This window comes from Xiphophorus maculatus, chromosome 18 (assembly GCF_002775205.1).
Source record: "Xiphophorus maculatus strain JP 163 A chromosome 18, X_maculatus-5.0-male, whole genome shotgun sequence".
NCBI lineage: Eukaryota > Metazoa > Chordata > Actinopteri > Cyprinodontiformes > Poeciliidae > Xiphophorus > Xiphophorus maculatus.
Window position 1 is genome coordinate 31801126 of NC_036460.1, and position 27222 is coordinate 31828347.

Below are 27222 nucleotides of genomic sequence, written 5' to 3' on the forward strand. Positions count from 1 at the left end.
TATTATTATTTGTGGCTTCTCTGCATAGTTACATAATAAATAAAAAGCATGTTACATGTTATCCAAAACCATAAACTAGAATAGATAAAAAATATTCTTTATTGTCCCACAGTGGGAAGTTCAGGTGTAACAGAGCAGGATCGAGGGATATACTCTCACACAAAAATAAAAATGTATTCAACTATATACAAAGCAAAGTTAAGAAAATACTGTACAGTAAGGACAAAATTATAACATAAAAATGCTGTAGAGTTATCAGAAATGGTGTCCACCCTTCGAAGGAATGAACTTTTTTATATTTTTAAATGGCTTAAAAATAAAAAAATATCCTCATTTGGCTTTCACACCAAATTTGACTTCCAATTTTAATAGACTATTTTTCTCCCTTTCTCTAAGTTATAAATTACAAAAAAATATTTTCAAAAACTTTCTGTTATTTCAGTTGTTTGTCCTGAATTTCCCTGAATTCAAAGTCCAGCTAAATACAAGCTGCTTGTAAAACATGATGGAAAGCCCTGAGTGAGCTACGGAAGCCCTAAAAAAATTCAGATTTGCCAAAAATGAAATCTTCATACCCTGAAAATTCAGTTAATAGATAAAATCGATTGATCGCCCATAAAGCATTCATAGTATTTTTCTGTTTTCTTCTAAATGGAAATATTTCCTGCTGTGCATCATTTGTTAGTCTGTTGTTTTTCATGCCCTGGTTTAACCATTTTAATGGTGAAAATGTTTGTTAAACATTAGAAAGGCAGAAAATATGATGAAACATCAGCAGTTCTGTTCTGTTGATGTGTGAGAAGTGTCAGTATGCCAGACTCCATCTCATCTGAGCCATCTGTGGGAACCAACACCCTTCCTGAAATGTCCCAGTCATTTAGCCAAAGCAAGTTTTTTAGTTGCTGTTGTCATGGAAACCACTGTTAACTTCTAACCACTTTGAACACTGACAGGACAGTCCCTGCTGTTGTCTTCCTGTCCAGGAGCATAAAGGCATCGTTGTGGAACAGCCGTCCATTCTGAGCTCACTCAGGCCCCTGACAGCCACAGCCACCGTGGAGCCCGCAAACCCCGACAGGCCTGGGGGCCTGGGGACCTTCGGCCCCTTCAGTCCCTCAGAGGAGAAGTCTCCTGATGCTGTGTCCAGTGCCTCAGAAGCAACAGAAACTGGTCAGTCTTCTTGAAACAGTCCACAATAGATAAGAGTCCACTGTTGATTTCTCTGTTTGTTAGTTCATGTGGAAACAAGTAAGTGAGAGTTTTTAAATTCAGTTCAATCCCGTGTATTTCCATGCCTCCACATCTGAATAAACATATTATGTTGCTGAACGAGATAAAAATGTCAATTCTATACCCAATTACACTCAACCCAAACCAGCTCTAATTAATGATAAATCAGTCTGATTCATTCCAATACAACAATCCAGACCTGTTCATAGTTCAATACAAGCCTAATTATTGTAAAGTACATTAAAACTCAGTTTACTGCATGTCTTAGATTTGTTGTGCAGCAATAGAGGTCCAGCCTGGCTATGAATAACTACAATAACTGCTTAAGGCAATTATTAATAAAACTAGTCATTTAGATGACAATTACCAATTTGGAACACCACCCGATCTTTAAAACGGGATACATTTTGATCATCAAGAAAATAGACAAATAGTTCAGCCTCAGTTGGTGTCTACCTGATGCAGCCCAGGTTTTAAAATGATAACAGAAGAAGGTGCAAACAGCACTGATGCTGTCTGAGCAGCTAGATGTTACACATGCATAGAATTAATCCAGATGACTACAAACGACAGGAGTTTATTATCATTAAGCTAATGATAAAATAACAAAAGAATTTAAGTGTTTAAAGATAAAGCATTTAAATGTAAAAACAGATTTAAAAAAAAAACAGCCAATAAAATGAGTGTGTTGAGAAAGTTGTGAGAATGATTTATATTTGTAGACAAAGAATTTTGTATGGCTTTTCCATCTCAACACGCTGCCCAGCGCCCGGCTCTGTCTGGGCTGATAAAGTTTGTATATGTGTTCCCAGTTGGTCGGAGCCTTAGTGGTTAACGAACCAGGCTAACCTCATCATGCAGGTTCAGCCCGTTGAGGAGCTCTGGCGCTCGCCACTTAGTCACACATCACTCTGGTTTTATATTATTTTATTAATAATTTTAGTATTATTTTTCTGGTTATGAAGCATCAAACCATGTCAAATGCTTTGTCCACTTAGTCAGACAGAGTTAATGTGCGCGGTTGCGCGGAGATTTGAGAAACTCGTCCCATAAACTGGACCAACCAACATAGTTTCTGTGTCCCCTTGTTAAAAACTCAACTGACACGAAACGGAAGAGCTACTAAAGCCACATTAGCAGCATTAAAATAAATCTCTCGTTTGTTGCGCATCTCTGCGCAGTGCAGCGGATTTAACTCATGCAGGGCCGGTCCAAGGCTGCATGAGGCCTTGAGCAGAATTTGACTTAGGGGCCCCTCTTGCTGCTAGAAACATGAGCATCTCTAACAGCTTCTGTGTTAGATTTACTGAAATCTGGGAGAAGGGAATAGTTTAATTGGCCAACCTAAAAAGCAATAAGTTATAATTGCAGTTTACTAGTTTGTATTTGTGGGCAAACAGAGCTCAAACTCAAAGGTTAAACTCACGGCATCAGATTGTTGCTATGGTAACAAAACAATTTAACTATGTTCTTTGAACTTTTACAAAGTAAACTTGCCAGCTCCTTAAAATCTTACATATAAATGTTAAACAATTTTTCAAAAAATTATTTATGTATGCTGAAACCATTAAATCAAATTTAGCAGCATTGATCATCTCAATAAACAAATGATACATTTATGTATCTGTGGTCTGTGTTAAAATATTAGCATTTATGGGACCCCTGAAGCCCTGGGAGCCTTATGGAGTCACTGACTTAATTTGGATTAAAAAAGTGCAAATAATTGATATTCATTTTAATTGTTTTTTTTTTATTTGTTGTTTTTAAGACTAGTTGTGGGTTTACATATCGTTTCACTGGCGACGTCTTCCCGTAACACATAAAATTACCCAGTAATATTTTTACTTTTCCTGTCAACTTAACATCTTTTAATACAAAAACACGGTGGACCGCCAGTGGACCGCCTCGGCGCCCCGACCACCGGGCTTAGCAGGTTTTCTGGGGGAAGCCCTGAACAATCTCTAGTCACAGAACAGTTTATTCTACAGTTCAGACTGTATTCTGGTTGATTAAATAACATAAAAATTCGAATAGTTACATTTTCACATTGGTTGTAATATATGAAATCACCATTGAAGACCAGTCTTGTTAGGCCCGAGCAGCAAAGCGCTGCGAAGGCCTATTGTATCTGTACTGTTTCTTATTAGGCCCGAGCAGCAAAGCGCTGCGAAGGCCTATTGTATCTGTACTGTTTATTAGGCCCGAGCAGCAAAGCGCTGCGAAGGCCTATTGTATCTGTACTGTTTATTAGGCCCGAGCAGCAAAGCGCTGCGAAGGCCTATTGTATCTGTACTGTTTATTATTAGGCCCGAGCAGCAAAGCGCTGCGAAGGCCTATTGTTTCTGTACTGTTTCTTATTATTAGGCCCGAGCAGCAAAGCGCTGCGAAGGCCTATTGTTTTCATACTGTTTCTTCTTATTTTTATTATTCTGCCCCCCTCTTTGAGCGCCTTTTTGGGGGCTTTATCATATTCAAAAACTCACCAAACTTGGCGGAAGCGTCTAGGCGGTTGAAAAATTTTGAATTTTAAGGTCGCCGCAAAAATCGCAAAAAAAATTGCTCAACGGCAGCAACTAGCAATTTTCAACAGACCCATTGCTATTCACTTACTTCATCGTAGAGACTTGAAATTCGGTACAGTTGTAGAGCTCACTAAGACGCTCAGAATTTACAAGTAATGTCATAGTGCAACTATCACAGAAAGTCGGCCATTTTGTATTGAACGTCCATTTTTTACCTCGATTTTGACGTTTACAGCCTTCGTATTTGATCGAACTCCTCCTAGGGATTTCGATTGATCGGCTTCAAACTCGGTCAGTCTGATCATAAGGCATGTCTGATTTAAAGTTATCAAATTGGTGAGTTTTGGAGCATGTTGAAGGGGGGTTACCAGGGGTCAAAGTTCACCTACACGCCATGAAACAAAAACCTCTTATATTTCCTATACAAAAACACATAGAGGGACCAAACTTTCAGTGATTGATCGGCATCGGGTGTCCTATAATACCCTGCAGTGAAATTTTTTTTTTACGTAGGCCACGCCCCCTGAGAGCAGGAAGTGTAATGTTTTACTGTGAACAGTCGCTATCTTAGCCCTTTGACCTAATCAACATGAAACTGTGTCCAGAGGCAGAAGACATGTTGGTGTGTTGTGGATTCCAACCCCGACTGGCTGCGATGAAGCAGGTGGGCGTGGCGGCGTTGCGAATGACGTCAAATTTCGTAAGGCTCTGAATTCCACAGTTTCGGGGTGAGCTGCTCCAAACTCACTAGGATGGATCCTTATCCACCCGCCAACAGGAATCCATAGCGATATTTGGTGGGCGTGGCCTAATTTCTCTATAGCGACCCCTAGAGTATTTTAAATGAACAGCCCAAAGCCATGCTTTAACTTAGAATTACGAAACTTGGTACACATGTGTATCTTGTCAGGACGTACAAAAAAGTCTCTTGGAGCCATGGTCGAAACCCAACAGGAAGTCGGCCATTTTGTATTGAAGGTCCATTTTGGACCTCGAGTTTGACGTTTACAGCCTTTGCATTTGATCGAACTCCTCCTAGGGATTTCGATTGATCGGCTTCAAACTCGGTCAGTCTGATCATAAGGCATGTCTGATTTAAAGTTATCAAATTGGTGACTGTATGAGCTTGCTGAAGGGGGGTTACCAGGGGTCAAAGTTCAGCTACTCGCCATGAAACACGAAACTCTTATATTTCCTATATAAAAACACATAGAGGGACCAAACGTTCAGTCATTGATCGTCATCGGGTGTCCTAAAATACCCTGTGGTGAAATTATTTTTTTAAGTAGGCCACGCCCCCTGAGAACAGGAAGTGTCATGTTTTACTGTGAACGGTCGCTATCTTAGCCCTTTGACCTAATCAACATGAAACTGTGTCCAGAGACAGAAGACATGTTGGTGTGTTGTGGATTCCAACCCCGACCGGCTGCGATGAAGCAGGTGGGCGTGGCGGCGTTGCGAACGCCATCGAATTTCGTTTGGCTCTGAATTCCACAGTTTCGGGGAGAGCTGCTCCAAACTCACTAGGATGGATCCTTATACACCCGCCAACAGGAATCCATAGCGAAATTTGGTGGGCGTGGCCTAATTTCTCTACATCTCCCCCTAGAATATTTTAAAAAATCAGCCCCAAGCCATGCTTTATCCTAGAATTACGAAACTTGGTACACATGTGTATCTTGTCAGGACGTACAAAAAAGTCTCTTGGAGCCATGCTCTAAACCCAACAGGAAGTCGGCCATTTTGGATTGAAGGTCCATTTTGGACCTCGAGTTTGACGTTTACAGCCTTTGCATTTGATCGAACTCCTCCTAGGGTTTTCGATTGATCGGCTTCAAACTCGGTCAGTCTGATCATAAGGCATGTCCAATTCAAAGTTATCAATATGGTGACATTTGAACAGGTGGAAGGGGGGTTAGCAAGGCTCAAAGTTCCCCTGTGATCGACTGTGTAATACAAAGGGCTTTGTCATGTGTAGGGCAATGCTGCCCTCTGGTGTCGAATTACTGAAATAATGAAACTATTTCAGTAATTTCAGTAATTCGACACCAGAGGGCAGCATTGCCCTACGGAATGACAGTTCAATGTTGAATTAAATAGGAAAAAATTAAATAATTTGTAATTCTAACACAAAAACTCACAGAGACACCAAAGTTTGAGTTATTGATCATCCTCGGGTGTAAAATAATATCCAATGGTCAAATGATGACATCACTTAGGCCACGCCCCCTGACAACAGGAAGTCTCATATTTTGCTGGGAACGGTTGATAGCTTCTGCACCAAACTTGACATGAGTGATCCTCGTGGGATGCCCGTCGATCCTACGTCATCATATTATGACGTCATCTAAGCCCCGCCCCCTCAGAACAGGAAGTGTCTTTTTTTTTCCTTGGAAAGCTCCGTTTATGGCTCTGTTGACCTAATCAAGATGATTCGGATGATGAGCTCTGTCAATGCTCGCTTCTGGCTGAACCGGGTGGGCGTGGCCAAACGGCGAATATCAGTCCCTCGCCATATTCATACGTTTGGCTCTAATTCACACATAGATCATCCGATGGGCGCCAAACTGGATATGTATGACCTTTGTTCACCTCTAAAGAGCCCAACGAGTTTGAAATGTAATTTGGCTCCACTGCGCCCCCTAAGTTAATACATCGGCTGTGTCTCCTCGACGCATCGACCGATCTGCGCCAGATATTTCGACAGTCGTCGGGCAGCGCCGCCGAACGCATTCACGCGTATCGCCCGGTGGAGGGGCGGGGAAAATGCGCGACAGCTTCTGCGGCGGCTGGCGGGCGGCGGTGCTGGAAACTGCGGCGGAGCTTCTGCGGTGGGGAGCGGGCTGCGGCTCTGGAAATCGTGCGAGAGCTTCTGCGGTGGCCGGAACCCCCGCGGTGGCCAATAGGCCGGAGCGGCGCTTGCTGCGAGGGCCGCCCGAGGCTGCTTGCAGCTTTAATTATTATTACGATTCTGCCCCCCCAAAGAGGCGCCTTTTTGGGGGCTTTATCATATTCAAAAACTCACCAAACTTGGCGGTGGCGACTAGAAAATTTAAAAATTTTGAATTTTAAGGTTGTCGCAAAAATCGCAAAAAAAATTGCTGAACGGCGGCAACTAGCAATTTTCTGTTGACACAATGGTATGAACGTACTTCATCGTAGAGACATGAAATTTGGTACACTTGTAGAGCTCACCAAAAGACTCAGAACTTACATTTAATGTTATAAGCCAACTATCACAGAAAGTCGGCCATTTTGTATTGAACGTCCATTTTTTACCTCGATTTTGACGTTTACAGCCTTCGTATTTGATCGAACTCCTCCTAGGGATTTCTATTGATCGACTTCAAACTCGGTCAGTCTGATCATAAGGCATGTTTGATTTAAAGTTATCAAATTGGTGAGTTTTGGAGCATGTTGAAGGGGGGTTAGCAGGGGTCAAAGTTCACCTACTCGCCATGAAACACGAAACTCTTATATTTCCTATATAAAAACACATAGAGGGACCAAACTTTCAGTGATTGATCGGCATCAGGTGCCCTACAATACCCTATGGTGAAATGATGACATCACTTAGGCCACGCCCCCTGAGAACAGGAAGTGTCATGTTTTACTGTGAACGGTCGCTATCTTAGCCCTTTGACCTAATCAACATGAAACTGTGTCCAGAGACAGAAGACATGTTGGTGTGTTGTGGATTCCAACCCCGACCGGCTTTGACATAGCAGGTGGGCGTGGCGGTGTGGCGAAGTGACCTGTAACGCCGTTGCCATACGTTTGGCTCTGAATTCCACAATTTCGGGCCCAGCTGCTCCAAACTCACTAGGATGGATCATTATCCACCCACCGACAGGAATTCATAACAAAATGTGGTGGGCGTGGCCTAATTTCTCTATAGCGACCCCTAGAGTATTTTAAATGAACAGCCCTAAGCCATGCTTTAACCTAGAATTACGAAACTTGGTACACATGTGTATCTTGTCAGGACGTACAAAAAAGTCTATTACAGCCATGGTCGAAACCCAACAGGAAGTCGGCCATTTTAGATTGAAGTTCATTTGACCTCGATTTTGACGTTTACAGCCTTTGCATTTGATCGAACTCCTCCTAGGGATTTCGATTGATCGGCTTCAAACTCGGTCAGTCTGATCATAAGGCGTGTCTGATTTAAAGTTATCAAATTGGTGACTGTCTGAGATTGCTGAAGGGGGGTTACCAGGGGTCAAAGTTCACCTACTCGCCATGAAACACGAAACTCTTATATTTCCTATATAAAAACACATAGAGGGACCAAACTTTCAGTGATTGATCATCATCAGGTGGCCTACAATACCATATGGTCAAATGATGACATCACTTAGGCCACGCCCCCTGAGAACAGGAAGTGTCATGTTTTACTGTGAACGGTCGCTCTCTTAGCCCTTTGACCTAATCAACATGAAACTGTGTCCAGACACAGAAGACATGTTGGTGTGTTGAGGATTCCAACCCCGACCGGCTTTGAGATAGCAGCTGGGCGTGGCGGCGTGGCGAAGTGACCTGTAACGCCGATGCCATACGTTTGCTTCTAGATTCCACATGTTTCGACCGAGCTGCACCAAACTTGGCCTGAGTGATCCTGGAGGCTTGCCCATCAATCCTACGTCATCACATTATGACGTCATCTAAGCCCCGCCCCCTCGGAACCGGAAGTGCCGTTTTTTTCCTTGGAAAGCTCTGTTTATGGCTCTCTTGACCTAATCAAGTTGATTCTGTGTTGGATGACAGATAGGAAGTTGATCTCGCTTGCTTTAAAGTGCCAAGAGTTTTCAATGGCGGCAACGCCGTTCGTATACGTTTGCCTCTACATTCCACATATTTTGACCGAGCCGCATCAAACTTGACCTGAGTGATTCTGGTGGGATGCCCGTCGATCCTACGTCATCATATTATGACGTCATCTAAGCCCCGCCCCCTCGGAACCGGAAGTGCCGTTTTTTTCCTTGGAAAGCTCCGTTTATGGCTCTCTTGACCTAATCAAGATGATTCGGATGATAAGCTCTGTCAATGCTCGCTGCTGGCTGAACCGTGTGGGCGTGGCCACATGGCCAATATCAGTCCCTCGCCATATGCATACGTTTGGCTCTTACTCACGCATAGATCATCCGATTGACGCCAAACTGGATATATATGACCTTTGTTCACCTCTAAAGAGCCCAACGAGGTTGAGATGTAATTTGGCTCCACTGCGCCCCCTAAGTTAATACATCGGCCGTATGTCCTCGACGCATCGACCGATCTGCGCCAGATTTTTCGACAGTCGTCGGGGTGCGCCGCCGAACGCATTCACGCGTGTCGACCGGTGGACGGGCGGGGAAAATGCGCGACAGCTCCTGCGGCGGCTAGCGGGCGGCGGTGCTGGAAACTGCGGCGGAGCTTCCGCGGTGGGGAGCGGGCTGCGGCTCTGGAAACCGCGCGAGAGCTTCTGCGGTGGCCGGAACCCCCGCGGTGGCCAATAGGCCGGAGCGGCGCTTGCTGCGAGGGCCGCCCGAGGCTGCTTGCAGCTTTAATTAGGCCCGAGCAGCAAAGCGCTGCGAAGGCCTATTGTTTTCATACTGTTTCTTCTTATTTTTATTATTCTGCCCCCCTCTTTGAGCGCCTTTTTGGGGGCTTTATCATATTCAAAAACTCACCAAACTTGGCGGAAGCGTCTAGGCGGTTGAAAAATTTTGAATTTTAAGGTCGCCGCAAAAATCGCAAAAAAAATTGCTCAACGGCAGCAACTAGCAATTTTCAACAGACCCATTGCTATTCACTTACTTCATCGTAGAGACTTGAAATTCGGTACAGTTGTAGAGCTCACTAAGACGCTCAGAATTTACAAGTAATGTCATAGTGCAACTATCACAGAAAGTCGGCCATTTTGTATTGAACGTCCATTTTTTACCTCGATTTTGACGTTTACAGCCTTCGTATTTGATCGAACTCCTCCTAGGGATTTCGATTGATCGGCTTCAAACTCGGTCAGTCTGATCATAAGGCATGTCTGATTTAAAGTTATCAAATTGGTGAGTTTTGGAGCATGTTGAAGGGGGGTTACCAGGGGTCAAAGTTCACCTACACGCCATGAAACAAAAACCTCTTATATTTCCTATACAAAAACACATAGAGGGACCAAACTTTCAGTGATTGATCGGCATCGGGTGTCCTATAATACCCTGCAGTGAAATTTTTTTTTTACGTAGGCCACGCCCCCTGAGAGCAGGAAGTGTAATGTTTTACTGTGAACAGTCGCTATCTTAGCCCTTTGACCTAATCAACATGAAACTGTGTCCAGAGGCAGAAGACATGTTGGTGTGTTGTGGATTCCAACCCCGACTGGCTGCGATGAAGCAGGTGGGCGTGGCGGCGTTGCGAATGACGTCAAATTTCGTAAGGCTCTGAATTCCACAGTTTCGGGGTGAGCTGCTCCAAACTCACTAGGATGGATCCTTATCCACCCGCCAACAGGAATCCATAGCGATATTTGGTGGGCGTGGCCTAATTTCTCTATAGCGACCCCTAGAGTATTTTAAATGAACAGCCCAAAGCCATGCTTTAACTTAGAATTACGAAACTTGGTACACATGTGTATCTTGTCAGGACGTACAAAAAAGTCTCTTGGAGCCATGGTCGAAACCCAACAGGAAGTCGGCCATTTTGTATTGAAGGTCCATTTTGGACCTCGAGTTTGACGTTTACAGCCTTTGCATTTGATCGAACTCCTCCTAGGGATTTCGATTGATCGGCTTCAAACTCGGTCAGTCTGATCATAAGGCATGTCTGATTTAAAGTTATCAAATTGGTGACTGTATGAGCTTGCTGAAGGGGGGTTACCAGGGGTCAAAGTTCAGCTACTCGCCATGAAACACGAAACTCTTATATTTCCTATATAAAAACACATAGAGGGACCAAACGTTCAGTCATTGATCGTCATCGGGTGTCCTAAAATACCCTGTGGTGAAATTATTTTTTTAAGTAGGCCACGCCCCCTGAGAACAGGAAGTGTCATGTTTTACTGTGAACGGTCGCTATCTTAGCCCTTTGACCTAATCAACATGAAACTGTGTCCAGAGACAGAAGACATGTTGGTGTGTTGTGGATTCCAACCCCGACCGGCTGCGATGAAGCAGGTGGGCGTGGCGGCGTTGCGAACGCCATCGAATTTCGTTTGGCTCTGAATTCCACAGTTTCGGGGAGAGCTGCTCCAAACTCACTAGGATGGATCCTTATACACCCGCCAACAGGAATCCATAGCGAAATTTGGTGGGCGTGGCCTAATTTCTCTACATCTCCCCCTAGAATATTTTAAAAAATCAGCCCCAAGCCATGCTTTATCCTAGAATTACGAAACTTGGTACACATGTGTATCTTGTCAGGACGTACAAAAAAGTCTCTTGGAGCCATGCTCTAAACCCAACAGGAAGTCGGCCATTTTGGATTGAAGGTCCATTTTGGACCTCGAGTTTGACGTTTACAGCCTTTGCATTTGATCGAACTCCTCCTAGGGTTTTCGATTGATCGGCTTCAAACTCGGTCAGTCTGATCATAAGGCATGTCCAATTCAAAGTTATCAATATGGTGACATTTGAACAGGTGGAAGGGGGGTTAGCAAGGCTCAAAGTTCCCCTGTGATCGACTGTGTAATACAAAGGGCTTTGTCATGTGTAGGGCAATGCTGCCCTCTGGTGTCGAATTACTGAAATAATGAAACTATTTCAGTAATTTCAGTAATTCGACACCAGAGGGCAGCATTGCCCTACGGAATGACAGTTCAATGTTGAATTAAATAGGAAAAAATTAAATAATTTGTAATTCTAACACAAAAACTCACAGAGACACCAAAGTTTGAGTTATTGATCATCCTCGGGTGTAAAATAATATCCAATGGTCAAATGATGACATCACTTAGGCCACGCCCCCTGACAACAGGAAGTCTCATATTTTGCTGGGAACGGTTGATAGCTTCTGCACCAAACTTGACATGAGTGATCCTCGTGGGATGCCCGTCGATCCTACGTCATCATATTATGACGTCATCTAAGCCCCGCCCCCTCAGAACAGGAAGTGTCTTTTTTTTTCCTTGGAAAGCTCCGTTTATGGCTCTGTTGACCTAATCAAGATGATTCGGATGATGAGCTCTGTCAATGCTCGCTTCTGGCTGAACCGGGTGGGCGTGGCCAAACGGCGAATATCAGTCCCTCGCCATATTCATACGTTTGGCTCTAATTCACACATAGATCATCCGATGGGCGCCAAACTGGATATGTATGACCTTTGTTCACCTCTAAAGAGCCCAACGAGTTTGAAATGTAATTTGGCTCCACTGCGCCCCCTAAGTTAATACATCGGCTGTGTCTCCTCGACGCATCGACCGATCTGCGCCAGATATTTCGACAGTCGTCGGGCAGCGCCGCCGAACGCATTCACGCGTATCGCCCGGTGGAGGGGCGGGGAAAATGCGCGACAGCTTCTGCGGCGGCTGGCGGGCGGCGGTGCTGGAAACTGCGGCGGAGCTTCTGCGGTGGGGAGCGGGCTGCGGCTCTGGAAATCGTGCGAGAGCTTCTGCGGTGGCCGGAACCCCCGCGGTGGCCAATAGGCCGGAGCGGCGCTTGCTGCGAGGGCCGCCCGAGGCTGCTTGCAGCTTTAATTATTATTACGATTCTTCCCACCTCTTCGTGTGCCTTTTTGGGGGCTTTATCATATTCAAAAACTCACCAAACTTGGCGGTGGCGACTAGAAAATTTAAAAATTTTGAATTTTAAGGTTGTCGCAAAAATCGCAAAAAAAATTGCTGAACGGCGGCAACTAGCAATTTTCTGTTGACACAATGGTATGAACGTACTTCATCGTAGAGACATGAAATTTGGTACACTTGTAGAGCTCACCAAAAGACTCAGAACTTACATTGAATGTTATAAGCCAACTATCACAGAAAGTCGGCCATTTTGTATTGAACGTCCATTTTTTAGCTCGAGTTTGACGTTTACAGCCTTCGTATTTGATCGAACTCCTCCTAGGGATTTCGATTGATCGACTTCAAACTCGGTCAGTCTGATCATAAGGCATGTTTGATTTAAAGTTATCAAATTGGTGAGTTTTGGAGCATGCTGAAGGGGGGTTAGCAGGGGTCAAAGTTCACCTACTCGCCATGAAACACGAAACTCTTATATTTCCTATATAAAAACACATAGAGGGACCAAACTTTCACTGATTGATCGTCATCGGGTGTCCTAAAATACCCTGTGGTGAAATGATGACATCACTTAGGCCACGCCCCCTGAGAACAGGAAGTGTCATGTTTTACTGTGAACGGTCGCTATCTTAGCCCTTTGACCTCATCAACATGAAACTGTGTCCAGAGACAGAAGACATGTTGGTGTGTTGAGGATTCCAACCCCGACCGGCTTTGACATAGCAGGTGGGCGTGGCGGCGTGGCGAAGTGACCTGTAACGCCGTTGCCATACGTTTGGCTCTGAATTCCACAATTTCGGGCCCAGCTGCTCCAAACTCACTAGGATGGATCCTTATCCACCCACCGACAGGAATTCATAACAAAATTTGGTGGGCGTGGCCTAATTTCTCTATAGCGACCCCTAGAGTATTTTAAATGAACAGCCCCAAGCCATGCTTTATCCTAGAATTACGAAACTTGGTACATATGTGTATCTTGTCGGGACGTACAAAAAAGTCTCTTAGAGCCATGCTCTAAACCCAACAGGAAGTCGGCCATTTTGTATTGAAGGTCCATTGTGGACCTCGAGTTTGACGTTTACAGCCTTTGCATTTGATCGAACTCCTCCTAGGGATTTCGGTTGATCGGCTTCAAACTCGGTCAGTCTGATCATAAGGCATGTCTGATTTAAAGTTATCAAATTGGTGACTGTATGAGCTTGCTGAAGGGGGGTTACCAGGGGTCAAAGTTCACCTACTCGCCATGAAACACGAAACTCTTATATATCCTGCACAGAAACTCACAGAGACACCAAACTTTCAGTTATTGATCATCAATAGGTGTCCTAAAATAACCTGTGGTGAAATTATGACATCGCTTAGGCGACGCCCCCTGAGAACAGGAAGTGTCATGTTTTACTGTGAACGGTCGCTATCTTAGCCCTTTGACCTAATCAACATGAAACTGTGTGCAGAGACAGAAGACATGTTGGTGTGTTGTGGATTCAAGCCCTGACCGGCTGCGATGAAGCAGCTGTGTGCGGCGGCATGGCGAAGTGACCTGTAACGCCGATGCCATACGTTTGCTTCTAGATTCCACATGTTTCGACCGAGCTGCACTAAACTTGGCTTGAGTGATGCTGGTGTGATACCTGAAAATTCTATGTCATCAGATTATGACGTCATCTAAGCCCCGCCCCCTCAGAACAGGAAGTGCTATTTTTTTCCTTGGAAACATTCATCTATGGCTCTCTTGACCTAATCAAGGTGATTCTGTGTTGGATGACAGATAGGAAGTTGGTCTCGCTTGCTTTAAAGTGCCAACAGTTTTCAATGGCGGCAACGCCGTTCGTATACGTTTGCCTCTACCTTCCACATATTTTGACCGAGCTGCATCAAACTTGGCCTGAGTGATCCTGGAGGCTTGCCCGTCAATCCTACGTCATCACATTATGACGTCATCTAAGCCCCGCCCCCTCGGAACCGGAAGTGCCGTTTTTTTCCTTGGAAAGCTCTGTTTATGGCTCTCTTGACCTAATCAAGGTGATTCTGTGTTGGATGACAGATAGGAAGTTGGTCTCGCTTGCTTTAAAGTGCCAACAGTTTTCAATGGCGGCAACGCCGTTCGTATACGTTTGCCTCTACCTTCCACATATTTTGACCGAGCTGCATCAAACTTGGCCTGAGTGATCCTGGAGGCTTGCCCGTCAATCCTACGTCATCACATTATGACGTCATCTAAGCCCCGCCCCCTCGGAACCGGAAGTGCCGTTTTTTTCCTTGGAAAGCTCTGTTTATGGCTCTCTTGACCTAATCAAGGTGATTCTGTGTTGGATGACAGATAGGACGTTGGTCTCGCTTGCTTTAAAGTGCCAAGAGTTTTCAATGGCGGCAACGCCGTTCGTATACGTTTGCCTCTACATTCCACATATTTTGACCGAGCCGCATCAAACTTGGCCTGAGTGATCCTGGTGGGAGGCCCGTCGATCCTACGTCATCATATTATGACGTCATCTAAGCCCCGCCCCCTCGGAACAGGAAGTGCCGTTTTTTTCCTTGGAAAGCTCGCCCTAAACCATGCGAGAGCTCCTGCGGTGGCCGGAACCCCCGCGGTGGCCAATAGGCCGGAGCGGCGCTTGCTGCGAGGGCCGCCCGAGGCTGCTTGCAGCTTTAATTATTATTATTATTATTCTGCCCCCCCAAAGAGGAGCCTTTTTGGGGGCTTTATCATATTCAAAAACTCACCAAACTTGGCGGAAGCGACTAGGCGGTTTAAAAATTTTGAATTTTAAGGTCGTCGCAAAAATCTCAAAAAAAATTGCTCAACGGCAGCAACTAGCAATTTTCAACAGACCCATTGCTATTCACTTACTTCATCGTAGAGACTTGAAATTCGGTACAGTTGTAGAGCTCACTAAGACGCTCAGAATTTACAAGTAATGTCATAGTGCAACTATCACAGAAAGTCGGCCATTTTGTATTGAACGTCCATTTTTTACCTCGATTTTGACGTTTACAGCCTTCGTATTTGATCGAACTCCTCCTAGGGATTTCGATTGATCGGCTTCAAACTCGGTCAGTCTGATCATAAGGCATGTCTGATTTAAAGTTATCAAATTGGTGAGTTTTGGAGCATGTTGAAGGGGGGTTACCAGGGGTCAAAGTTCACCTACACGCCATGAAACAAAAACCTCTTATATTTCCTATACAAAAACACATAGAGGGACCAAACTTTCAGTGATTGATCGACATCGGGTGTCCTAAAATACCCTGCAGTGAAATTTTTTTTTTACGTAGGCCACGCCCCCTGAGAGCAGGAAGTGTAATGTTTTACTGTGAACGGTCGCTATCTTAGCCCTTTGACCTAATCAACATGAAACTGTGTCCAGAGGCAGAAGACATGTTGGTGTGTTGTGGATTCCAACCCCGACTGGCTGCGATGAAGCAGGTGGGCGTGGCGGCGTTGCGAACGCCGTCGAATTTCGTTTGGCTCTGAATTCCACAGTTTCGGGGTGAGCTGCTCCAAACTCACTAGGATGGATCCTTATCCATCCCCGAACAGGAATCCATAGCGATATTTGGTGGGCGTGGCCTAATTTCTCTATAGCGACCCCTAGAGTATTTTAAATGAACAGCCCCAAGCCATGCTTTAACTTAGAATTACGAAACTTGGTACACATGTGTATCTTGTCAGGACGTACAAAAAAGTCTCTTAGAGCCATGGTCGAAACCCAACAGGAAGTCGGCCATTTTGTATTGAAGGTCCATTTTGGACCTCGAGTTTGACGTTTACAGCCTTTGCATTTGATCGAACTCCTCCTAGGGATTTCGATTGATCGGCTTCAAACTCGGTCAGTCTGATCATAAGGCATGTCTGATTTAAAGTTATCAAATTGGTGACTGTATGAGCTTGCTGAAGGGGGGTTACCAGGGGTCAAAGTTCAGCTACTCGCCATGAAACACGAAACTCTTATATTTCCTATATAAAAACACATAGAGGGACCAAACGTTCAGTGATTGATCGTCATCGGGTGTCCTAAAATACCCTGTGGTGAAATTATTTTTTTAAGTAGGCCACGCCCCCTGAGAACAGGAAGTGTCATGTTTTACTGTGAACGGTCGCTATCTTAGCCCTTTGACCTAATCAACATGAAACTGTGTCCAGAGACAGAAAACATGTTGGTGTGTTGTGGATTCCAACCCCGGCCGGCTTTGACATAGCAGGTGGGCGTGGCGGCGAGGCGAAGTGACCTGTAACGCCGATGCCATACGTTTGCTTCTAGATTCCACATGTTTCGACCGAGCTGCACCAAACTTGGCCTGACTCATCCTGGTCTGATGCCTGACAATGCTATGTCATCATATTATGACGTCATCTAAGCCCCGCCCCCTCAGAATGAATTAGAGAGATCTTCTGTGTAATTACATAATAAACAGTCCATGTTCGTTGTTTGTAGGGCAATGCTGCCCTCTGCTGCCCACTGAAATAGTTTCATTATTTCAGTAATTCGACACCAGAGGGCAGCATTGCCCTACGGAATGAAAGTTCAATGTTGTAATGGAGGAAAAAATTAAATAATTACTAATTCTAACACAAAAACTCACAGAGACACCAAACGTTCAGTGATTGATCATAATCGAGTGTCCAATAATATCCAATGGTCAAATGATGACATCACTTAGGCCCCGCCCCCTCGGAACAGGAAGTGCTATTTTTTTACTTGGAAAGCTCTGTTTATGGCTCTCTTGACCTAATCAAGATGATTCGGATGATAAACTCTGTCAATGCTCGCTGCTGGCTGAACCGTGTGGGCGTGGCCAAATGGCGAATATCAGTCCCTCGCCATATACATACGTTTGGCTCTTATTCAGGCATAGATCATCCGATTGGCGCCAAACTGGATATGTATGACCTTTGTTCACCTCTAAAGAGCCCGACGGGTTTGAAATGTAATTTGGCTCCACTGCGCCCCCTAAGTTAATACATGGGCTGTATCTCCTCGACGCATCGACCGATCTGCACCAGATTTTTTGACAGTCGTCGGGGAGCGCTGCCGAACGCATTCACGCGTGTCGCCTGGTGGATGGGTGTGGAAAATGCGCGACAGCTTCTGCGGCGGCTAGCGGGCGGCGGTGCTGGAAACTGCGGCGGAGCTTCTGCGGTGGGGAGTTGGCTGCGGCTCTGGAAAACGCGCGAGAGCTTCTGCGGTGGCCGGAACCCCCGCGGTGGCCAATTGGCCGGAGCGGCGCTTGCTGCGAGGGCCGCCCGAGGCTGCTTGCAGCTTTAATTATTATTATTATTATTATTACGATTCTTCCCACCTCTTCGTGTGCCTTTTTGGGGGCTTTATCATATTCAAAAACTCACCAAACTTGGCGGTCGCAACTAGAAAATTTAAAAATTTTGAATTTTAAGGTCGTCGCAAAAATCGCAAAAAAAATTGCTGAACGGCGGCAACTAGCAATTTTCTGTTGACACAATGGTATGAACGTACTTCATCGTAGAGACATGAAATTTGGTACACTTGTAGAGCTCACCAAAAGACTCAGAACTTACATTTAATGTTATAAGCCAACTATCACAGAAAGTCGGCCATTTTGTATTGAACGTCCATTTTTTACCTCGATTTTGACGTTTACAGCCTTCGTATTTGATCGAACTCCTCCTAGGGATTTCGATTGATCGACTTCAAACTCGGTCAGTCTGATCATAAGGCATGTTTGATTTAAAGTTATCAAATTGGTGAGTTTTGGAGCATGTTGAAGGGGGGTTAGCAGGGGTCAAAGTTCACCTACTCGCCATGAAACACGAAACTCTTATATTTCCTATATAAAAACACATAGAGGGACCAAACTTTCATTGATTGATCGGCATCGGGTGCCCTACAATACCCTATGGTGAAATGATGACATCACTTAGGCCACGCCCCCTGAGAACAGGAAGTGTCATGTTTTACTGTGAACGGTCGCTATCTTAGCCCTTTGACCTAATCAACATGAAACTGTGTCCAGAGACAGAAGACATGTTGGTGTGTTGTGGATTCCAACCCTGACCGGCTTTGACATAGCAGGTGGGCGTGGCGGCGTGGCGAAGTGACCTGTAACGCCGTTGCCATACGTTTGGCTCTGAATTCCACAATTTCGGGCCCAGCTGCTCCAAACTCACTAGGATGGATCCTTATCCACCCACCGACAGGAATTCATAACAAAATGTGGTGGGCGTGGCCTAATTTCTCTATAGCGACCCCTAGAGTATTTTAAATGAACAGCCCTAAGCCATGCTTTAACCTAGAATTACGAAACTTGGTACACATGTGTATCTTGTCAGGACGTACAAAAAAGTCTATTACAGCCATGGTCGAAACCCAACAGGAAGTCGGCCATTTTAGATTGAAGTTCATTTGACCTCGATTTTGACGTTTACAGCCTTTGCATTTGATCGAACTCCTCCTAGGGATTTCGATTGATCGGCTTCAAACTCGGTCAGTCTGATCATAAGGCATGTCTGATTTAAAGCTATCAAATTGGTGACTGTCTGAGATTGCTGAAGGGGGGTTACCAGGGGTCAAAGTTCACCTACTCGCCATGAAACACGAAACTCTTATATATCCTGCACAGAAACTCACAGAGACACCAAACTTTCAGTTATTGATCATCAATAGGTGTCCTAAAATACCCTGTGGTGAAATGATGACATCACTTAGGCCACGCCCCCTGAGAACAGGAAATGTCATGTTTTACTGTGAACGGTCGCTATCTTAGCCCTTTGACCTCATCAACATGAAACTGTGTCCAGAGACAGAAGACATGTTGGTGTGTTGTGGATTCAAGCCCTGACCGGCTGCGATGAAGCAGCTGGGTGCGGCGGCATGGCGAAGTGACCTGTAACGCCGATGCCATACGTTTGCTTCTAGATTCCACATGTTTCGACCGAGCTGAACCAAACTTGGCTTGAGTGATGCTGGTGTGATACCTGAAAATTCTATGTCATCAGATTATGACGTCATCTAAGCCCCGCCCCCTCAGAACAGGAAGTGCTATTTTTTTCCTTGGAAACTTTCATCTATGGCTCTCTTGACCTAATCAAGGTGATTCTGTGTTGGATGACAGATAGGAAGTTGGTCTCGCTTGCTTTAAAGTGCCAAGAGTTTTCAATGGCGGCAACGCCGTTCGTATACGTTTGCCTCTACATTCCACATATTTTGACCGAGCTGCATCAAACTTGGCCTGAGTGATCCTGGAGGCTTGCCCGTCAATCCTAAATCATCACATTATGACGTCATCTAAGCCCCGCCCCCTCGGAACCGGAAGTGCCGTTTTTTTCCTTGGAAAGCTCTGTTTATGGCTCTCTTGACCTAATCAAGGTGATTCTGTGTTGGATGACAGATAGGAAGTTGGTCTCGCTTGCTTTAAAGTGCCAAGAGTTTTCAATGGCGGCAACGCCGTTCCTATACGTTTGCCTCTACATTCCACATATTTTGACCGAGCTGCATCAAACTTGGCCTGAGTGATCCTGGAGGCTTGCCCGTCAATCCTACGTCATCACATTATGACGTCATCTAAGCCCCGCCCCCTCGGAACCGGAAGTGCCGTTTTTTTCCTTGGAAAGCTCTGTTTATGGCTCTCTTGACCTAATCAAGGTAATTTGGATGATGAGCTCTGTCAATGCTCGCTTCTGGCTGAACCGTGTGGGCGTGGCCAAACGGCGAACATCAGTCCCTCGCCATATGCATACGTTTGGCTCTTATTCACGCATAGATCATCCGATTGGCGCCAAACTGGATATGTATGACCTTTGTTCTGCTCTAAAGAGCCCAACGGGTTTGAGATGTAATTTGGGGAAAATGCGCGACAGCTTCTGCAGCGGCTAGCGGGCGGCAGTGCTGGAAACTGCGGCAGAGCTTCTGCGGTGGGGAGCGGGCTGCGGCTCTGGAAAACGCGCGAGAGCTTCTGCGGTGGCCGGAACCCCCGCGGTGGCCAATAGGCCGGAGCGGCGCTTGCTGCGAGGGCCGCCCGAGGCTGCTTGCAGCTTTAATTAGGCCCGAGCAGCAAAGCGCTGCGAAGGCCTATTGTATCTGTACTGTTTATTATTATTTTTCTTCCCTACAAATGAATCGCCCTTTTGGGGGCTTTATCATATTCAAAAACTCACCAAACTTGGCGGACGCATACAGCGACGCTCAAATTTACGTATTTTAAGGTCGTCGCAAAAATTGCAAAAAAAATTGCTCAACGGCGGCAACTAGCAATTTTCAACAGACCCATTGCTATTCACTTACTTCATCGTAGAGACTTGAAATTCGGTACAGTTGTAGAGCGCACTAAGACGCTCAGAATTTACAAGTAATGTCATAGTGCAACTATCACAGGAAGTCGGCCATTTTGTATTGAAGGTCCATTTTTTACCTCGAGTTTGACGTTTACAGCCTTCGTATTTGATCGAACTCCTCCTAGGGATTTCGATTGATCGGCTTCAAACTCGGTCAGTCTGATCATAAGGCATGTCTGATTTAAAGTTATCAAATTGGTGAGTTTTGGAGCATGTTGAAGGGGGGTTAGCAGGGGTCAAAGTTCACCTACACGCCATGAAACAGAAAACTCTTATATTTCCTATACAAAAACACATAGAGGGACCAAACTTTCAGTGATTGGTCGTCATCGGGTGTCCTAAGATACCCTGTGGTGAAATTTTTTTTTTACGTAGGCCACGCCCCCTGAGAGCAGGAAGTGTAATGTTTTACTGTGAACGGTCGCTATCTTAGCCCTTTGACCTAATCAACATGAAACTGTGTCCAGAGACAGAAGACACGTTGGTGTGTTGTGGATTCCAACCCCGACCGGCTGCGATGAAGCAGGTGGGCGTGGCGGCGTTGCGAACGCCATCGAATTTCGTTTGGCTCTAAATTCCACAGTTTCGGGGTGAGCTGCTCCAAACTCACTAGGATGGATCCTTATCCATCCCCGAACAGGAATCCATAGCGATATTTGGTGGGCGTGGCCTAATTTTTCTATAGCGACCCCTAGAGTATTTTAAATGAACAGCCCCAAGCCATGCTTAAACCTAGAATTACGAAACTTGGTACACATGTGTATCTTGTCAGGACGTACAAAAAAGTCTCTTAGAGCCATGCTCTAAACCCAACAGGAAGTCGGCCATTTTGTATTGAAGGTCCATTTTGGACCTCGAGTTTGACGTTTACAGCCTTTGCATTTGATCGAACTCCTCCTAGGGATTTTGATTGATCGACTTCAAACTCGGTCAGTCTGATCATAAGGCATGTCTGATTTAAAGTTATCAAATTGGTGACTGTATGAGCTTGCTGAAGGGGGGTTACCAGGGGTCAAAGTTCACCTACTCGCCATGAAACACGAAACTCTTATATTTCCTATACAAAAACACATAGAGGGACCAAACTTTCTGGGATTGATCGTTATCGGGTTACCTAAAATACCCTGTGGTGAAATTATTTTTTTACGTAGGCCACGCCCCCTGAGAACAGGAAGTGTCATGTTTTACTGTGAACGGTCGTTATCTTAGCCCTTTGACCTAATCAACATGAAACTGTGTCCAGAGACAGAAGACATGTTGGTGTGTTGAGGATTCCAACCCCGGCCGGCTTTGACATAGCAGGTGGGCGTGGCGGCGTGGCGAAGTGACCTGTAACGCCGTTGCCATACGTTTGGCTCTGAATTCCACAATTTCGGGCCCAGCTGCTCCAAACTCAGTAGGATGGATCCTTATGCACCCACCGACAGGAATTCATAACAAAATTTGGTGGGCGTGGCCTAATTTCTCTATAGCGACCCCTAGAGTATTTTAAATGAACAGCCCCAAGCCATGCTTTATCCTAGAATTACGAAACTTGGTACATATGTGTATCTTGTCGGGACGTACAAAAAAGTCTCTTAGAGCCATGCTCTAAACCCAACAGGAAGTCGGCCATTTTAGATTGAAGTTCATTTGACCTCGATTTTGACATTTAGAGCCTTCGTATTTGATCGAATTCCTGCTAGGGATTTCGATTGATCGGCTTCAAACTCGGTCAGTCTGATCATAAGGCATGTCTGATTTAAAGTTATCAATATGGTGAGTTTTGGAGCATGTTGAAGCGGGGTTAGCAGGGCTCAAAGTTCCCCTGTGATCGACTGTGTAATATGTAATTACAAAGGGGATCCTTTATCATTCCGTAGTGCAATGCTGCCCTCTGGTGTCGAATTACTGAAATTACTGAAATAGTTTCATTATTTCAGTAATTCGACACCAGAGGGCAGCATTGCCCTACGGAAAGACAGAGTTCAATTTTGTAATGTAGGAAAAAATTAAAAATTTGTAATTCTACTGTGAACGGTCGATAGCTTCTGCACCAAACTTTGCACGAGTGACCCTGGCGGGACCCTGACGACCCTATGTCATCATATTATGACGTCATCTAAGCCCCGCCCCCTCAGAACCGGAAGTGCCGTTTTTTTCCTTGGAAAGCTCCGTTTATGGCTCTCTTGACCTAATCAAGGTGATTCGGATGATAAACTCTGTCAATGCTCGCTGCTGGCTGAACCGTGTGGGCGTGGCCAAATGGCGAATATCAGTCCCTCGCCATATGCATACGTTTGGCTCTAATTCACGCATGGATCATCCGATTGGCACCAAACTGGATATGTATGATCTTTGTTCACCTCTAAAGAGCCCGACGGGTTTGAGATGTAATTTGACTCCACTGCGCCCCCTAAGGTAATACATCGGCCGTATCTCCTCGACGCATGGACCGATCTGCACCAGATTTTTTGACAGTCGTCGGGGAGCGCCGCCGAACGCATTCACGCGTGTCGCCCGGTGGACGGGCGGAGAAAATGCGCGACAGCTACTGCGGCGGCTAGCGGGCGGCGGTGCTAGAAACTGCGGCGGAGCTTCTGCGGTGGGGAGCGGGCTGCGGCTCTGGAAACCGAGCGAGAGCTTCTGCGGTGGCCGGAACCCCCGCGGTGGCCAATAGGCCGGAGCGGCGCTTGCTGCGAGGGCCGCCCGAGGCTGCTTGCAGCTTTAATTCTTCTTACGATTCTGCCCCCCTCTTCGTGCGCCTTTTTGGGGGCTTTATCATATTCAAAAACTCACCAAACTTGGCGGAAGCGACTAGGCGGTTTAAAAATTTTGAATTTTAAGGTCGCCGCAAAAATCGCAAAAAAAATTGCTCAACGGCAGCAACTAGCAATTTTCAACAGACCCATTGCTATTCACTTACTTCATCGTAGAGACTTGAAATTCGGTACAGTTGTAGAGCTCACTAAGACGCTCAGAATTTACAAGTAATGTCATAGTGCAACTATCACAGTAAGTCGGCCATTTTGTATTGAAGGTCCATTTTTTACCTCGATTTTGCCGTTTACAGCCTTCGTATTTGATCGAACTCCTCCTAGGGATTTCGATTGATCGGCTTCAAACTCGGTCAGTCTGATCATAAGGCATGTCTGATTTAAAGTTATCAAATTGGTGAGTTTTGGAGCATGTTGAAGGGAGGTTACCAGGGGTCAAAGTTCACCTACACGCCATGAAACAAAAACCTCTTATATTTCCTATACAAAAACACATAGAGGGACCAAACTTTCAGTGATTGATCGGCATCGGGTGTCCTATAATACCCTGCAGTGAAATTTTTTTTTTACGTAGGCCACGCCCCCTGAGAGCAGGAAGTGTAATGTTTTACTCTGAACGGTCGCTATCTTAGCCCTTTGACCTAATCAACATGAAACTGTGTCCAGAGACAGAAGACACGTTGGTGTGTTGTGGATTCCAACCCCGACCGGCTGCGATGAAGCAGGTGGGCGTGGCGGCGTTGCGAACGCCATCGAATTTCGTTTGGCTCTGAATTCCACAGTTTCGGGGTGAGCTGCTCCAAACTCACTAGGATGGATCCTTATCCATCCCCGAACAGGAATCCATAGCGATATTTGGTGGGCGTGGCCTAATTTTTCTATAGCGACCCCTAGAGTATTTTAAATGAACAGCCCCAAGCCATGCTTAAACCTAGAATTACGAAACTTGGTACACATGTGTATCTTGTCGGGACGTACAAAAAAGTCTCTTAGAGCCATGCTCTAAACCCAACAGGAAGTCGGCCATTTTAGATTGAAGTTCATTTGACCTCGATTTTGACGTTTACAGCCTTTGCATTTGATCGAACTCCTCCTAGGGTTTTCGATTGATCGGCTTCAAACTCGGTCAGTCTGATCATAAGGCATGTCTGATTTAAAGTTATCAAATTGGTGACTGTGTGAGCTTGCTGAAGGGGGGTTACCAGGGGTCAAATTTCACCTACTCGCCATGAAACACGAAACTCTTATATATCCTGCACAGAAACTCACAGAGATACCAAACTTTAAATTATTGATCATCATTAGGTGTCCAAAAATACCCTGTGGTCAAATGATGACATCACTTAGGCCACGCCCCCTGAGAACAGGAAGTGTCATGTTTTACTGTGAACGGTCGCTATCTTAGCCCTTTGACATAATCAATATTAAACTGTGTCCAGAGACAGAAGACATGTTGGTGTGTTGTGGATTCAAGCCCTGACCGGCTGCGATGAAGCAGCTGGCTGTGGCGGCGTGGCGAAGTGACCTGTAACGCCGATGCCATACGTTTGCTTCTAGATTCCACATGTTTCGACCGAGCTGCACCAAACTTGGCCTGACTCATCCTGGTGTGATGACTGACAATGCTATGTCATCATATTATGACGTCATCTAAGCCCCGCCCCCTCAGAATGAATTAGAGAGATCTTCTGTGTAATTACATAATAAACAGTCCATGTTCTTTGTTTGTAGGGCAATGCTGCCCTCTGCTGCCCACTGAAATAGTTTCATTATTTCAGTAATTCGACACCAGAGGGCAGCATTGCCCTATGGAATGACAGTTCAATGTTGAATTAAAGAGGAAAAAATTAAATAATTTGTAATTCTAACTCAAAAACTGACAGAGACACCAAACCTGCAGTTATTGATCATTATCTTGTGTCCAATAATATCCAATGGTTAAATGATGACATCACTTAGGCCCCGCCCCCTCGGAACAGGAAGTGCTATTTTTTTACTTGGAAAGCTCTGTTTATGGCTCTCTTGACCTAATCAAGATGATTCGGATGATAAACTCTGTCAATGCTCGCTGCTGGCTGAACCGTGTGGGCGTGGCCAAATGGCGAATATCAGTCCCTCGCCATATACATACGTTTGGCTCTTATTCAGGCATAGATCATCCGATTGGCGCCAAACTGGATATGTATGACCTTTGTTCACCTCTAAAGAGCCCGACGGGTTTGAAATGTAATTTGGCTCCACTGCGCCCCCTAAGTTAATACATGGGCTGTATCTCCTCGACGCATAGACCGATCTGCGCCAGATTTTTCGACAGTCGTCGGGGAGCGCCGCCGAACGCATTCACGCCTGTCGCCCGGTGGACGGGTGGGGAAAATGCGCGACAGATTCTGCGGCGGCTAGCGGGCGGCGATGCTGGAAACTGCGGCAGAGCTTCCGCGGTGGGGAGCGGGCTGCGACTCTGGAAAACGCGCGAGAGCTTCTGCGGTGGCCGGAACCCCCGCGGTGGCCAATAGGCCGGAGCGGCGCTTGCTGCGAGGGCCGCCCGAGGCTGCTTGCAGCTTTAATTATTATTATTACGATTCTTCCCACCTCTTCGTGTGCCTTTTTGGGGGCTTTATCATATTCAAAAACTCACCAAACTTGGCGGTCGCAACTAGAAAATTTAAAAATTTTGAATTTTAAGGTTGTCGCAAAAATCGCAAAAAAAATTGCTGAACGGCAGCAACTAGCAATTTTCTGTTGACACAATGGTATGAACGTACTTCATCGTAGAGACATGAAATTTGGTACACTTGTAGAGCTCACCAAAAGACTCAGAACTTACATTTAATGTTATAAGCCAACTATCACAGAAAGTCGGCCATTTTGTATTGAACGTCCATTTTTTACCTCGATTTTGACGTTTACAGCCTTCGTATTTGATCGAACTCCTCCTAGGGATTTCGATTGATCGACTTCAAACTTGGTCAGTCTGATCATAAGGCATGTTTGATTTAAAGTTATCAAATTGGTGAGTTTTGGAGCATGTTGAAGGGGGGTTAGCAGGGGTCAAAGTTCACCTACTCGCCATGAAACACGAAACTCTTATATTTCCTATACAAAAGCACATAGAGGGACCAAACTTTCAGTGATTGATCGGCATCGGGTGCCCTACAATACCATATGGTCAAATGATGACATCACTTAGGCCACGCCCCCTGAGAACAGGAAGTGTCATGTTTTACTGTGAACGGTCGCTCTCTTAGCCCTTTGACCTAATCAACATGAAACTGTGTCCAGACACAGAAGACATGTTGGTGTGTTGAGGATTCCAACCCCGACCGGCTTTGAGATAGCAGCTGGGCGTGGCGGCGTGGCGAAGTGACCTGTAACGCCGATGCCATACGTTTGCTTCTAGATTCCACATGTTTCGACCGAGCTGCATCAAACTTGGCCTGAGTGATCCTGGAGGCTTGCCCGTCAATCCTAAGTCATCACATTATGACGTCATCTAAGCCCCGCCCCCTGGGAACCGGAAGTGCCGTTTTTTTCCTTGGAAAGCTCTGTTTATGGCTCTCTTGACCTAATCAAGGTGATTCTGTGTTGGATGACAGATAGGAAGTTGGTCTCGCTTGCTTTAAAGTGCCAAGTGTTTTCAATGGCGGCAACGCCGTTCGTATACGTTTGCCTCTACATTCCACATATTTTGACCGA

General features: G+C 45.6%; 1 protein-coding gene across 4 annotated transcripts in view; it reads left to right on the plus strand.

Annotated features, from left to right (window-relative positions):
* The window catches only part of usp32 (ubiquitin specific peptidase 32), an 84435-nt gene that overhangs the window by 37102 nt on the left and 20111 nt on the right, over positions 1-27222 (plus strand). For 2 of the 4 annotated variants that reach the window (XM_023351000.1, XM_023351002.1), the window contains exon 13: positions 954-1170. In XM_023351000.1, coding sequence (XP_023206768.1) covers positions 954-1170 — 217 coding nt within the window. The remainder of the gene's footprint in view (positions 1-953; positions 1171-27222) is intronic. The other 2 variants (XM_023351001.1, XM_023351004.1) reach the window with 1 other exon arrangement.